At 45.1% G+C, this 15,713-nt stretch overlaps 1 protein-coding gene across 7 annotated transcripts in view; it reads right to left on the bottom strand.

Annotated features, from left to right (window-relative positions):
• The window catches only part of LOC118789708 (protein quaking), a 79,836-nt gene that overhangs the window by 24,098 nt on the left and 40,025 nt on the right, over positions 1 to 15,713 (bottom strand). For all 7 annotated transcript variants that reach the window (XR_005005473.1, XM_036546259.1, XM_036546258.1 and 4 more), the window contains exon 4: positions 5,538 to 5,681. Coding sequence is in view for 6 of the 7 variants with exons in the window: in XM_036546259.1 (XP_036402152.1) it covers positions 5,538 to 5,681 (144 nt within the window). In the remaining variant the exon portion in view is untranslated. The remainder of the gene's footprint in view (positions 1 to 5,537; positions 5,682 to 15,713) is intronic.

Below are 15,713 nucleotides of genomic sequence, written 5' to 3'. Positions count from 1 at the left end.
GCAGTGAAATGATAAAGCCCAAAAAATACCAAAGAATGAGAGTGACTAAATGTCTTTTTTATCCCACTGATCCTGTGAAGCACCTGCCTTTCAGACTGAAGGTGCTCTGTGAAGAGTTGGACTTGTAACCAAGTTGTGGGTGGATGTCTTTGGTAGGGCAATGCAGATGTTCTCTTGAGCAAAGTACCTAAGCCTAAGCCATTGCTTCAATAAACTTTCTCCTTTAGGATCGGAAAAGCTGTGTAAAATGGCTGAATAAGGATGCCAGGCATATTATACATAATACAATACCTAATACTTAATACAATACAGTGTAATGCAACATACACCACCTCCTTTACCACAGATTATACTCAGGAAAAAGCTTAGATATCTCGCAGTTGGTCCCAGAGAACATGTTCAGCTTTTTTCCCCTTGACTTGACACAGAATGACCTCACCTAATCAGTGACAAATCTGAAGAGGCAGTGATTGTTTCAGACTCCTATTTCAGCTTTCAGAGGGAGGCTGATTCACACACACACACACACACACACACACACACACACACACACAATTCTCCTTATCACACAAGAATCACCTATACACACCGCATCGATGCGCGCGCACACAGACACGCACGCGCCTGTTCCCATGCCCCCACACAAACGTAGAATCAGAGACATTTGTGTTTGGAGAGGTTTTCAGATTTGATATAATGCCACTGATGGTAATTACTCTGCCTCTGTTATTTACATCCTGCTGTTGACAGCAGGAAAAACACAAAAGCCACTGATGATGATGATGATGACGATGATGATGATGATGATGGTGTTGATGATGATGACGATGATGATGGCGGTGATGACGGCTGCTGGGGGGGGGGGGCTGACCGGTGCTTGTCCCGGCTGGTTTGGGACGCTGACCCATGCACACAGTTACCTGAGAAGAGCCAGTCACCACTGTGTCCCTGTGAAAAAGTCTGTGTTGGGCGGCTTGTTATCCCGGGTTTAACCATCACATCACCCACCTGCCTTTATGTCACACGCAAAGGCCGTCTAAGGCCATGAAAAGGCCCTGACAGCTTCTGTAATAGGCCCTGCCTCTGTCAGTGTGACAGCCTGTATTATTATATTTGTTATTATTATTATTACTGTAGTTCCTATCTTTCATTTTGAATTCATTTGACTGACCAACACTGCAGACAAAAAAATGTTCTTCAATACTAACAAGAAAAACATTTTGATATTGGAAAAAATATAAAATGGTAAAAGGCATGTGGCATGCTCTGTTCAACACAAACAAGGTTTAAAAATAGATTTAATTGGATGCAATTTGATGTGATTTTTTGGAGGGGGAAAAAATTAATTGCGTCGTGGTAGGACAAAATCAGTTGTGGACACGGGAGTGCAATTCACTATTTGGTTTATGAGGTAACATTAGTTTTTTGTGTTTGTGTTTTTGTGTACTAAATGGAACACAATGAAAATAAATGCAAACATGACAATGAGACAATGAGATGTGTGTTGATCTGAATTTGTGCTTTAATTGGGCGTTAAGGACATTTATGTTAGCCAAACAGCATTTAGTTAATTATATGATTAACAACCAGTGGCTAAATGTCCAATCTGTAGATTTCATGTCTGATGTAGTGGTGGATACATAGATATAATAGACAGATTTTTACCATACAGGGTGGCTAGTATGCTTCATATGCTCTGAGCACAATCAATAAATCTCAAGAACAGAACTTACTAAAAGGTAGTCATACATGGAAAAGATTGTTGGAGGGTCTGTCACCCAGCTTCACTTTAACTCTCACAAACCTATACAGCATTGCCTCTCCACCGGTAGTAGGAGGTAAGTCACTGATTACCATAATGCAAACTCAATCATATCCACACCACTGGCAGTGCTGCAGCACTACAGACAGTGCACCCAGCTAACACCACCCATAATGCACCACGGGAACAGCAGGTAGCTGTGGGCGTAAAATTAACATTCCCACTCACCTATCCAACCCCGGCCAAAGCAAGCCCATACAGGCAGTTAAAATGTCACTCGATGCGTTCAATCTGTATGTAAATTTCAGGAGGGATTATTAAGCTCTTTAGGGGAGTTGAAATGGCACACTGCTGGCTGTTATCTTTGCGCAAATAGAAAGGAAAAAAATATCCCCTCCTCACTTTGCTGCGAGCCCTGGAGTTAAATATGACAATGGTAATGAATTTTTCTCCTGGAATGAGAACTGTAAGTTCTGAAAGTACATACGCAGCTGAGCTGTTTTAAAGAGTTGAGCAGCCAGCCTGACTTTCTAAGACTGTGAGAGTACACAGTGGTGAACTGCGTTAAGGGATCGGCAGCCAGCCTGACTTTGCCAGGTTTTGAAACGACACAATGCACGGTGCCGAACCGTGTTAAGGGTTGGGCAGCCAGCCTCAGTTTCCCCGATTGTGAAACTACATTGTGCTGAACTTTGTTAGGGGTTGAGCAGCCACCCACAGTTTCTCAGGTTGTGAAACTACACATCGTGCTGACCTTTGTCAAGCACACAGTAGCCAGTATTGCTTCCTCCAGAAGGAAGGGCCAGGCTCACGATGGTAGCATCTCTGCTCCACTTTGAGTTCCGTTACAGCGGTGGCCCAGCGGATCGGCGTGGTAACTCCTCTTGTTGATACCTAGGTAGGTCTTGAGAGAGGTTCCTGGAGATGTGTTACCACAGCCTGAGAAAGGATTTCACTACAAAGAACTTACCATGGCAGCCCAATGAGACAGTAGCGTGTTTCCCCCGATCCCCGGAAAACCCAGAGAGCCGTTACCGTAGCTGCCAGTGGAATGGTGGGACTATGCAAACAAAGACCTGGCCTCTGGAATACCATCAGTTTGCGAACGCCGTGTCACCCTGCTACATAGCTCTGCTTTCTCTCTGCAGTGCGCTTTCTCTCATTTGCAAACCCCCCGGGCCCCCACGTGTCTCCCCCCCCCCAAAGCCACAGCAATGCACAGGGGAGGAGGACAGTAAAGATCAAGGGACGACGAAAGGACGACGGACGGGACCACGGGGCTCAACAAAAGAGCACGCAGCCCCGCCAGCAAGCACAGTCATACGCAACTCGCTTATTCACCAGACCAATTTCAATCCATGAGTTAGCTTTCACCTGAATATTTTCGCTGATGAATCAGTCTGACTCATCAACTAAATGCCGACAACAGGGCTCCTGTAAATAGACAATCACCGGCATCACCTCTGACCTGGATAAGGACATCATTTGTGGTAATAACACCTCCCCTTACACGCGCGTCTCCCATTCATCTCCCTTTGTCTGTCCCGAATCGGCGGCGAGCTGTTTACCGCCGTCCTCTCACCCGCTGTCAGGCAATTAGCCCTCGCCGGCTAATTACCATACCGGATTGGAAGCGAACGACACGCCAGCGGCAGGAACTCACCATCCCGTTCAGGTTCCGGGGGGGCCTGACCCCACTGTCTTGTGGTCTACATTAATATATTCATGGTAATTAAATCAATTAAAGAGCGCCACGCCGGTCATGCTCTCTGTATTAGAGCTCGTATCTGTGCATGACAGCTTTGCACATTCAATGTCAGCTCCCTCCCGCCACCCCATTACTGCTTCCCCCCAATATTACGCTTGGTAGCAACCCTCCCATTAGTCCTCCATCTGACAAAAGGGTGAATGAACAGGTCGTTTTCTTTAAGGGGTGATTTAAGATGCTTGCACGTGGGTGTGTGTGGGGGAGGGGGGTCAGTGATCGGAGGTGTCGGTAAGATTCATCACGATCGACGTTTGTTGACAGGAGACGTGCATCAGTCACCGTTTTGTCACACGCAACCGCCTAGCTGCCGCCTCGATTCACTGATATTCACACGCCGTAATCACAAACAGAGTTACATTTACGGAGGAAACACAACAAGGATCAAGACAGGACCAGCCATCTGTCGAGTCTATGATGACTGACGAAAACCATGTGATGTGTATCGAGGTTCACATGACCGCTAATGCAGCACGTTTGACTGCTCCCTCGCTCCCTCTGCTTCTCCGCCAAAGACAAGAGCTGTCCATTCAGCTCAGATGAAGAAAGGACAGTGCAATCTAAGCCTCTCTTTATTACAGTGCTGAGGACCCAGATTTGGACATTCCGGAAAGGACTGCTGAAGTATTAAATTTGAGCTCACGATCCTGAGAATCTGGGCCTCGTCGAAAGTAGGTCAGATCATTTAGCTTTCTCTAAAGAACACAAAAGACATGCTAACGCAGACCGAGATGACACAATCGGGCAGGTTCCAGGGGGAACTTCCTCTTTCGTAATAAAAAATAAAATAAAATGACGTAGATTTTCTCGCTTTTTACAGAAGACATCAAGGAAATGAAAAAGAAGAAACCATGCATCAGCAGAAACACACACACACACACACTCACACACACACACACTTACACACACACACACAGACACACACAGAAATACTGAAAAAGCAACGCAATAACCCAATATTGGCTCTAGTATTGACTGCTTTAAATGAGAAGCTCTGTTCTTTATGAACTAAAGCGATGGCTGCCTCTATTGGTTGACATTCTGTGGCAATGTACAGGAGTCGAGGATGGAGCAATTAACGATAATTGGTCTAAAAGGGCAACTGTTTTGGAGTGGACAAAATCATGTTGTTCTCATTAAAACAGTCTCATAAACTTGTATGTTGTGATACCAAACTGAAGTGCACATTTCACCTTTCAGCTAAATATATGTCACATATTTTTAATGGTGATGGCAATGGCATTCAAAAGTGTAGCAATCAGGCAGGCTGTCAGGTTGTAACTGTCTAAGTCAAGGCCCTGTGGAAGGTTCTGTGGGCACTGACAACAAAATGATTGGTTGACAAATTCAAGCATCACCCACGCTGGTACACCAATGACCCTCGTGGTCCCCAGCACCCCATGACATCTCATTAACCCCTTAGTGTGGAGCAGGGCACTGCTCTTTTCAGACACAATGCAAATGCTGCTAGAATTAAGGTCCTTTGCACACACACACACACACACACACACACACCGTTATAACTCAGCACGTCTCTAACAGATGCTGTTATCGCAGACCACCATCCAGCCCAAGCCGAAACTCTGCGATGAATGAGGGGACTCTGCTTCTCCCACTTCTCCCAACACTACAACTAAAGTGTGTTGATAACTGGGATATCACTATAAGCACATTGCCTGTAACAGCCAGACCCTCTCACTGTAGCTACGGTAGCACAATAGTAGTACAGTATGACTGCTCTACTGCTCTTTGGTTGGTGACTGAGCTAACTCTCTTTCTCTCTGTCTCTCTCTCTCTCTCTCTCTCTCTCTGTCTGTCTCTCTCACTCTCTCACTCTCTCTTTTTCTCTGTCCAGTTATTATTCACTTCCTCTACTCCTCTGCACATAGGTCGCATTATATTTAAACACGTACTTATCACATTCACGAGATTTGCGGTCTTCAGGAAGTTGCAAACCCGAACGAAGGCAAAAGCAACAGCAGCGGAAAAACCCTTGTGCCCAGTACTCACTGCAGGGACCAGCAGCTTCTTCACTTCCTCCACGGCCCGCTTCAGTTTAATCTCTGCTCTGTTCTGGGCATCCTCCACCGTGATGAGGACGTGCAGGTCTTCGTTGAGGTGCTCCCAGTTCGGCTTCCCTCGATTCTGCTCCTCCTTACGTCGTAAAATATCAAAAAAGAAAAAAAAAAGTCTAAGTTATTACGTTTTGCTTCATAGGTTAATGTTTCATGTCGAAAATCAAGTCCAACGTTTGACATTCGATTATGTCTGTTACATTTGGTAAATAACTTTATTTATCACATTTGATATTTGCTAAATAGACAGCCTTAATCTGCTATTTGCTACACTCACATTTTATACTCATATAATCTGTTTACAGGTCCAGCACCTAAACCTGACAGCAAGTTTCCTATTACTTTAAACAAAAACAAATTAAGCAATCCAATCCAAATCTACCACTGGTTAAGAATAAAAATGTTAGGAGACTGACCCAAAACTAATTGGTTTTAATCTACACTAGCACCTAATTATATGGCCTTTATATGGATTGAGCAGTAATAGCAGCAATGCCTACAACAACAGACAAAATTAAAATGTACTGTATGTTACTATAGTATATAAGAGCATCATCAATAGCACTGCCAGTGACAAGAAGCCACTTATGTGAATGAATGAGGGCCAGAAATTTACTGTCTCCTTCAGGGACATTATGGGGGCTGGCGAGGGGCGGAGCACTTAAGGGTGACATTATCTATAGAAATATGAACAGTACATAGACACATCCAGACACGTTGATTCAAAACATGCATGCATTATGGGAAGACACAGGCTACCAGACACACACCTCAAAGCAGTCATGTATGTTTGTATCGTATTTGGCACTGAAATGAAGACACGAAATGAAAAAAGCGTGGACACAAAGGCGATGAGTCCCACTGTGAATAAATGAAGCACCAATCCTCATCAGCAGCGGGGCTGCGCAGTGCTCCCTTGCACTCTGTGTGTCTGTCGTATTCCTGTCGCATTCCTCCGGCCATCCCTTCCCCTTCATCAGCCAGCCCGGCCCAGGCTGTCCCGGGCTGAAGAAGGGGCAGGCCAGCGGAGAGGAGTCAGACGCGGATCGTTTTACCGGAGCCCAATGTCGCCCGCTGAGGCTGCACCTCCTTGACCTTGCGAGATGCAATTTAGAGATTCTGAGGATGCGGCCTACGCCAGAATCGCCAAGCCAGAGCTTCCCTGGGCATCCAACCACCTGCTATTTGATGGCAATGCTTTCAGCGGAATGGCGGAACACATAGGGCTGGCCCCTCTAACACACACACACACACACACACAAGAACGCAACCACAATAAAACACGATCAGAACGAAGCACAACGGCTAGGCTTTGATCTAGCTAAACCCTCACCACCAGAGCAAAAGCTGGGACACAGCCCTCGTGAAATCAAACGCCTTACAATCGTAACCTGCTTCAAAACAGCTCAACCCGGCACGACAAGGCTTGCAGCAAGATCAGCACTGGCAAGAGAAATCTATCGGGCGACATCAACGAGAAACATAAAACAGATGGCACGTTTAAAAAAAAAAAAACGAATTAGCGTGTGGTGCTGTTGAGACCTGAATCTCAACACAGAAAGTGCTCTGCATATAGCACAGTACTGAACCAAGTCTCTGCTAGCATCATCGTGAAGAGGTTACATCATCACCCACAACTGACTCATCATTTAATAAATTGACATCGCTCCATACAGTGATAACAGCTGCAACTACACAGACACAGCTGCTAATGTATAGGGATAACTGCTGAGTAGCTCAACAGACACTGTCATAAGAGATGGGCACGTCAGTACACCCCCACCTCCCCCGTACTCCCCCCCCCCCATCCTGTCACAAAAGACACAAACCGCCATATTGGCTCTTTTTAAAAATCTAGATTTCATACGATGGCAATCAGATATGCAAAACCGCTCTGCTTGCCTCCCTGTGGAAATGGGAAATTTGATGCCTATCGGTCGGCATGAATTTTCCCCCATTGTGTGTGCGGCGATTTTCATTATAAGTCCGACCACAGACGCGGGCCTGTTTAATGGGAATAATTTGGTGTTGATGACGCCTCACCCAACAGTGAGCAACGTTCAGACCCATTCAAGAAACCCTGCTCCACTGCTTTCAGATAATAACGTATGACTGTATTATATTTATGTTAATGTTTTCCATTTTATTTTCCCCCCTTTTCCCTCTATAATGATATCATTAACACACCCCGTGGTTGTGCCATGTGCAGAACAAAACCTTGTTTATTCTTGTTTATGAACCTTATTTATGAATCTTCAAATGCAATGTATTCAGCTGGGACCTGATATTAATCTGAAACAGGCCCTGGCAAAAAGTAAACAGGTCAGTGTACGTATATGAAGAGTAGAAAAACTGGGTTAGCTGCTGCGGGCATGTGTATAGTTTGTGTAGTCAAAACTTCAGAAAGTAACCGGTAACCTTGATAGACACACAGCAAACTCTCCAGCAGAGAAGGTCAACCCGCCGTTCCAAAGAACCGCGGCAGGTCCCTCCGTGTCAACACGGCACAGACTCGCTAATGAGAACATTCAGCCCTTTATTCCAAAAAGACCCTGTACTTTAACAGCGGCGCTCCAACAATAACAGCTTAAATGTTAACCTTGACACAGTGCTTCAATGAGTCAATCATTCCGTTGAGTTTTATTACAGCGCCGATGTAAGCGGAGAAGGAACTGCCTTTTCAGAGCTCATTATAAGGAGGCAAATGTAAAATTACAACAAATACACAATTTGAAATCTAAATGTATTATTGTTCTTTATTATTATGGGGCCAGTGGGTTCAATGATTAAGTATTAAGGCCCAATGATTATGCACTATTATGCCTAGCAGCACAGGCCTCTGCAACAGAAAGGCATCTTGATTGACCACATTAAAAATCAATGGCGATCACCTCAGAGTTCTTCTCGAATACTCACTTTCCCTGGGCCTAATTTCATGTATACCACCCCCTGACACACACTAACTCAAGCACACACACACACACACACACAGCTCAGACAAAAAGAAAACTTATTTTGGAAAAGGCCCGCACCTTTCCGAGAAAGACAAACCCTGAAACGACTCCATTCCTGAGAGTGAGCCCTCTGATTCGATTTTGAGTTTTACCGTCTCTTTCCAAACACTTACAGCCAATGCCGCGGACTAACTGTCACTGACAAACCCACTCACCCAGCGGTGTGCCAGCAGCATCACCTGCCGGAGCAAAGGAGGAGGCCTGGCTCGCAATCACCGTGACAACCACCACATCTGGAGCCAGGTAGCCGTCAGTTCATCTCTCGGTGGCGACTGACCCCCCGAAAGAAAATGACAAGCTCGGTTGTCTAGGTGATGCTCCCATGAAAGACAAATATCAGTCCTTTAAAAGCTGCACCCCCACCCCACCCCCCCCGCTGCGTGTCTTCGCATGGAGTCTGTATTTACCCCCCCACCCCCGCCCCTCGGCCTCCGCCACGCCGGCGTGGCATTGGTGAATAATCAATTACCATAAATCCATTCCCCATCCTTTTGTAATCTGAGACGAGGTAATAAAGTCCCCTTGAAGAAGAAAGGACCTTGCAAAAAAAGGGGGAATGGCGAACAGACCGGAGGGAGAGGAGTGAAAATGGCGCCTCTCGCAGTGAGCAGCTCTTCGTGTAACCCGTGCCTGCTCCCCGCTTACTTACACCAAAGAGCAAGAGAGCAGCTTCAAAGGTAGGGTGTGGTTTTGATATCACAGGGTTGTGAGAACACAACCAAAGACCTAGCTTCAAAATGTTGTAGATTTTGAGGGAAAAAATTCATTCACACACCATGCCTCAGTCAGATGACCTATATTTTTTGGAATCAGTCATTAAGACATCTGTTAGAATTCAAGTTTGGAGCTGACCGGGAAAAGAAAAAACTCTCAGTGTATTCAGCTTCCCATGATACTACAGTAGGTGCAACTGGACTACAAATTAAAACAACCCCTTCCAACCTCAAAAATATTCATCATAAGTCTGTACCTCTTCTCGCATCACAATGTACACAACTCATGGCAGAGTAAAGCACAGAGTCCCAAATGAAAAGCTCGTGGGAAAGAAGTCTGTCACTCATTCTGAAGGATTGTTATCTCCAAACCAGGGAGACAATCATGGCAGTAGTGTAAGGACCGTCTCAATAAACATATGCATAGCCTATGTTCTTTGGAATAAGTTTTAGAATACAGATTATTTGACCTAGATTTGAATGTAACACATAGTGGCCCAGTTTTATATTAAAAAATTGAGAATGCTTCTGAATGTGTTTTGAGGAATGTTATCAAGGATTAAGTCCTCCACTGTGTATTGGTCTGTGTCATAGACTTCCAGCGACCTGGTTTCAGTCTGCCAGCACTGATCTGCCCATCATTATAACACTTTTTGCAGTAAAACTTTACATATTTATACATGTATAAAGCAGTTTATAACTTTTTAAAGGTAAAACTCTGATTTTAAGCACAGGGCATTACTTTGTGGTAGGAGGTGTTAATACTGGATAACACCAGAATAAAATTAGTGCGGGTGGGGTCAGGGAAAGCGCGTCTGGGCACCTATTGCTGGAGAGAAGACTGAGGAGTGGGGAGGGGTGGCGGGGTGGGAGATATACGTCATAAACAGGTTTGGAGTAGGACAAGCTGGGGACTACGCCTAGATAGAGGGGACTGGAGTAGAATTTAAATACCTCTATTTAAGATCTCTTCCCTACAATGATTTGCTCTTCTGTCACAGGTGCAAGGAGTCCCCAATGGTGAGTGTGTGTGTGTGTGTGTGTGTGTGTGTGTGTGTGTGTCCGCGCGTGTGAGTGTGTGTGTGTGTGTCTGCGCGTGTGTGTTTGCGAGTGGTGAGATAAACACAGCTGGATCAGTTAGGAGGGAACACAAGAGAACTAATGAAATGCAGTGATTTTCCTCTCAGTTTACCAGACGCAACAAACCGAATAAATGCTCAGTTTGTACACAGACATGTGGCCCTGAACCACAAACAAAAGCTTAGGCTAAGACTGCATGGAGAGCAGCAGCCCGAACCGGGGGGGGGGGCACCGGCTCCAAAACGCAGCGTAAGCGAGGCACGCTTCTGTTGACGCGCTCTGACACCCTGTCACGCTCTCTCGTTTCTCCCAAGCTCCTGCTGTGCTTAACCCTCTCGTTCAGAGAGCCCGGCTGAGTCGCAGTTAACAGCACAGCACCATTACAGGGTCACGTAAAACCACTCTCTACAGGGGAATGACTCAGGCAGAAGGATGTGGCAGAGGAACTGAATAGCGCTTTACCATGTTGACACCTGTAGCTCCTGAACTTTTAGGGGTTGAGGGGTGGTGGTCAAGACTAATGCCCAGCTTCAATCAACATTTTCTTAATTTTGACTAAATAGATAAATTCAGGGTCAATGTTTTCAATACAAAGGTTTTTTTTTTTTTTGTAGCCAACCAATGAGCTCACTGACCAATGTGAAGAAAGAAGGAACACATACTTTCAACTGTGAATCAAACTTAAGAACGTAGGCTGTAAATTGAAACGAAAGTGGAAATTCCCTGCAACGGTCCAGTGTGTTCTTAAAAAAAGCTCTGGTTGGGCGGTATGTAGCTCCCCCTTCATATCTCACCCCAGATGTATGTAAAGTGCGGTAACTGCTGACCAAGGTTGCAGTTTGAATGGACGCACCAAGCACTTCAGAGCTATGCATGATGGCTAAAGCTGCTTTAACACAGCGTGACACAGTCACCTTGACACAGCATCTCAATAAATTATAAACTCCATTGACCACACGACAACCCGCCTAATGACATTCACTTTCATAGTAAGAACTCATCTTATTATTTATTTGGCTTAGTAGACGCACTTGTCCAGGACAACTTGCATACCTTCCATTTTTACACAAAATATGTATTTATGCTCAACGATACCACTGCAGTGCCCCGCTCGAGATATGGACGTGCATCCCTGTTACAAGCTCTGCTCCATAGCTACGACGCTACGCTCCCACTACTGCCAGCCCTCCCACCCATGCAATTCAGGATCTCCGCTTTCACAGCGTTTTGCCGTGCGGAATAAGAGTCTGTTCTTTTTTTTTGGGGGGGGGGGGGGATCTTGACGACTTCTTGATTGTGAAAATCTCCTCCACATCAAAGCTCCTAGTTAAAGGATTTAGAGCAAAAAAAAATCAATGGACATTTCCTTTGTTATAGAACTTATGTATGCAACGTTCTGGCGAGGAATTCTGTCTGCTGAGAGGATTACAGCCTGAGTGGGCTTGCTCGAGCGCACTCATGCTCACGGGGGCACACACACACACACACACAGGCACTCCTAAACATCTCTACCGAGAGTAATGTGATCCATCTCTCATTAATTTATTTAAGACACTCATTTAACCCATTTTAAACCATTATATTTGCCAAAGCCTGTGCTCCTCATTTTTTATTTGAAACTTATTACACGGGGTGTTACACGCTTTGAAGATATGCAATATATTCGTACACGTTCTCTACAATTATTACAAGATGTTGTAAACTTCCTTGTACCTTTTCAGACAATCATGACACTATAGTTAAACAAATGTATGGTACCAAACACAACTCCTATGAATGCAGTGTTTTTTTACATTAAATTCTCAGTCAAAAATAGCCAAGAACTTTACTATAACTGTAGACATTCTTAGTCTACTGAACCATTGCTACCCATCCATGCCATATCAACCCTTCTTTACATTCAGTACCCTGCCAACCCAAACAGCTGGCTACAACAATATTATCCCTTATACAGTTCTAATCTTATTGAACTAACATACCCAGCAGCTCTATTCCAGCATGCCATCACTTTCCTTACCATACCTACCGCTGAAAGTTGATGAAAACCATCAGGTCAATCAATACTGCCAGACCATCCTTAGGGGAAAAAAACCTCTTTTTTGTAATATCTTGCCAGATTAATCTGGGGATTTTCTACTGTATCTATTGTATCTATCTATAATGTTCCTTGAGCTACCTAACCATACAGTACTTACCCTACTAAATTGTATCTATCCAAAATTGTATTTATCTGTAAAAAGCTGTTGTGCCAACAATAATGATAATATTGTTAACAATAATGATAATGCTAAAAATAACGATATTATTGATGATGGTTCAGGTAATATTGTATATGAACAAAACAACAAGTGATACTACGTGCAAAGACTGTTCACAAGCAGCGCCATCCTGAGTCAGCTAACTTATACATCAACAGGGGGGTATAACGTACAAATATTTCCTGAAATATGAGCTTTACATGAGCTTTATATATATTATATAAATATGAGCTTTAAGGATTCAATTTGTGTTGCAGTAAAGTTGTTATTAAAGACTGAGCTCTTAATTTCGACTAAGACCATTTCGTGCTCTTCCACTAGGACGAGGGGGCTCACTTCCAGTGCATCCTATGGAGATCTGTGGTTCTATAGGTGCTCCCTGGGTACGAGTAACCGAAGGGGCATTTTCAGGACAAACTTTCTGGAGAAAAAATTACGGCGGAGCATTCTTTTACGGACGGTTGTTGAAATGATCACAGGTGAGAAACCACTGTAGAAAAAAAGGTGATAAATTCACGTGGTTAATTTGTGCCCGAGACAGTGTGTTCACGCGACACTTTTCCCAGTTCTCACATTTGCATACACTTGCAACTGCAGACTCACCTTATCAGAGAGCCCCACTCTCTTCACAATAATAAACCGAGACACAACCGTAACACGGACAAGCTAATGAATTATGCATTTATATTATTTATTATTGCGTCTATTGGCTTTTCATTCTTATTGAGCTCAAACAATACTTTATTTATGTCCCAAGTGTCCTTGTCAAGACTACAACTTTCATTCCTCGTGAGGGAGCTGTAATTAAATTGAGTTTAAAATGCAGTATTATAAATCCGCTAATAATTTACATCACTGTGGAGGAGAAATGAGCCTGCAGCTAGTGCTTTCCGCATTGCTACTTTGGGTGGACTATTAATTCAGAGCCATGTCAGTACTCATGCAAATAAAACTTGTAATATTGTACTGGTGCACTGTGCCGCCCTCCTTCTAGAGATATGCATATTCTTATTTTTTTTTTGGCACATCAACTTCTATCTTCACCAGCGCATTTCTTTTGCTTGAAAGGTTGCAATAGTTGCTTTGAATTTTTTGAACATTTTTTGAACTGTGGAAGGATCACACTGGAGAACACAGACACACACACACACACATACACACACACACACACACACACACACACACACACACACACACACGCACACTCATGCACGTACACACACATACGCACAATGCAGACCGGTGCCATGAGCTTCAGGAGATGGGTGCGCTGAAATCGATGTGCTGTGATGGCCGGTGTGGCTCAGATTGGATTCCAGTGAACTGATTCTGACAGTCAAAATAGCTGCGAAAGCCAGCCAGCCCCAGTAGAGAGCCGCCCTGACAGCTATTGTCAGAAAATGATGATGTCAACCGCGGGGAGGCAGAATCTATCTGCTCTCTCCACATCAGAGCGCCTCTCTTCTCCGGCCCCCGCCTCTGAGCACGGACCAGCACGAACGGTGGCTATCATTAGGCTACCGGCGGTTCTCACCCTGTTTGATTAAGCACAAAGCCCCGCTGAACATTTTGAGTTTGTTCCTGATTTGGGTTACAGAGCTGTAGCTACATATAGCTTACTGTTTATATCTCAGGTAATGCACTGTAATCCCTAGTGGATGAAGCGCTTTCAAGAGCTGTGAGCCTGGGTGTGTGTGTGTGTGTGTGTGTGTGTGTGTGCGTGCGTGTGTGTGTGTGTGTGTGTGTGTGTGTGTGTGTGTGTGTGTGTGTGTTTGAGTATGTGCATTTACTGTAGCACCAATATATGGAGAGTGGGGTGTAGGCTTTAGCAGAGAGGAAGATGGAGGACTGTAATGTGGAAGGCTGGTTGGGGAATGTGGGGGTACTCTACACTCCAGGTTTGGAATGAGAGGGGTGTGGGTGTAGCAGGGAGTGGGGTTGGAGGGGCTGGTGGGTTTGGGAGTGCTGTGTAAGTGGCGAGGCGAGGCTCGCAGAGCGGTGATGGAGGCAGCCGCACCGGCGCGACGATGACACAGCCCCCACTTGGCACGCGGCCTGGCCGGGCGCTTTTATTAATAGCAGTCATGGATGCGGAATTAATTAAGATAACTGGGCAAAGTTGCTCTTCATAACATCGCTCCACAATGCGAGCCGCTGTCAGGCTGCTGTGACTGAGAAACGGATGCTAGAACGCTGAGCCAGGTTTCAATCAGCAACAAAGAGGTTTTCAGCTGTGCCGCGCAAGCTACGCTCTGCTGCGGCAGTCTGGCTCTGCAACCTGCTGGGAGACCCCACTACTCTGTCCTGGCCCAGAGGAACACTCACTGCAGTATTCCAGCCAGGCCCAAAAGCCTACTGACACTGCAGTACTCCAGCCAGGCCCAAAGGCCTACTGACACTGCAGTACTCCAGCCAGGCCCAAAGGCCTACTGACACTGCAGTACTCTAGCCAGGCCCAAAGGCCTACTGAAACTGCAGTACTCCAGCCAGACCTAAACGCCTACTGACACTGCAGTACTCTAGCCAGGCCCAAAGGCCTACTGACACTGCAGTACTCCAGCCAGGCCCAAAGGCCTACTGACACTGCAGTACTCTAGCCAGGCCCAAAGGCCTACTGACACTGCAGTACTCTAGCCAGGCTTTGAGGCTATTAGGAGCCTTCCCGTGGGGGCATGAAATAGAGCAAAGGCCATAAGAATATTGTAGCTCCACTGCTATAGCTAGGCTAGGAGGCCAACTGTGTCACTACAATACTATCTATCTAAAGTTCTGGATGTGTCCATTCCAAAATCCAACTGGATTTGTTTTCCAAACAAGTGTCCACGTTCTACAGACACACATTTCCAACATTCAGTCGCACTGCATCTGCAAAAATATCATTTTTGATCAGGAAGAATAAATGTAAGAGAGTGGCATTACTATTCTGGGAGTTTGTGGGGAGAATTCTGCTTCCATAAACTGTTACTTAAGGATTCTGCATGTGCCCTGAAAGACTCTATCAGGGACAAGGACATAAACCCATAGTGGAATAATCTAATAGATTGTC

The sequence above is a fragment of the Megalops cyprinoides genome, chromosome 15, assembly GCF_013368585.1.
Source record: "Megalops cyprinoides isolate fMegCyp1 chromosome 15, fMegCyp1.pri, whole genome shotgun sequence".
Lineage (NCBI taxonomy): Eukaryota > Metazoa > Chordata > Actinopteri > Elopiformes > Megalopidae > Megalops > Megalops cyprinoides.
Note: the sequence above shows the minus strand (reverse complement) of the source record. Positions and strands in the feature narration are given on the sequence as shown.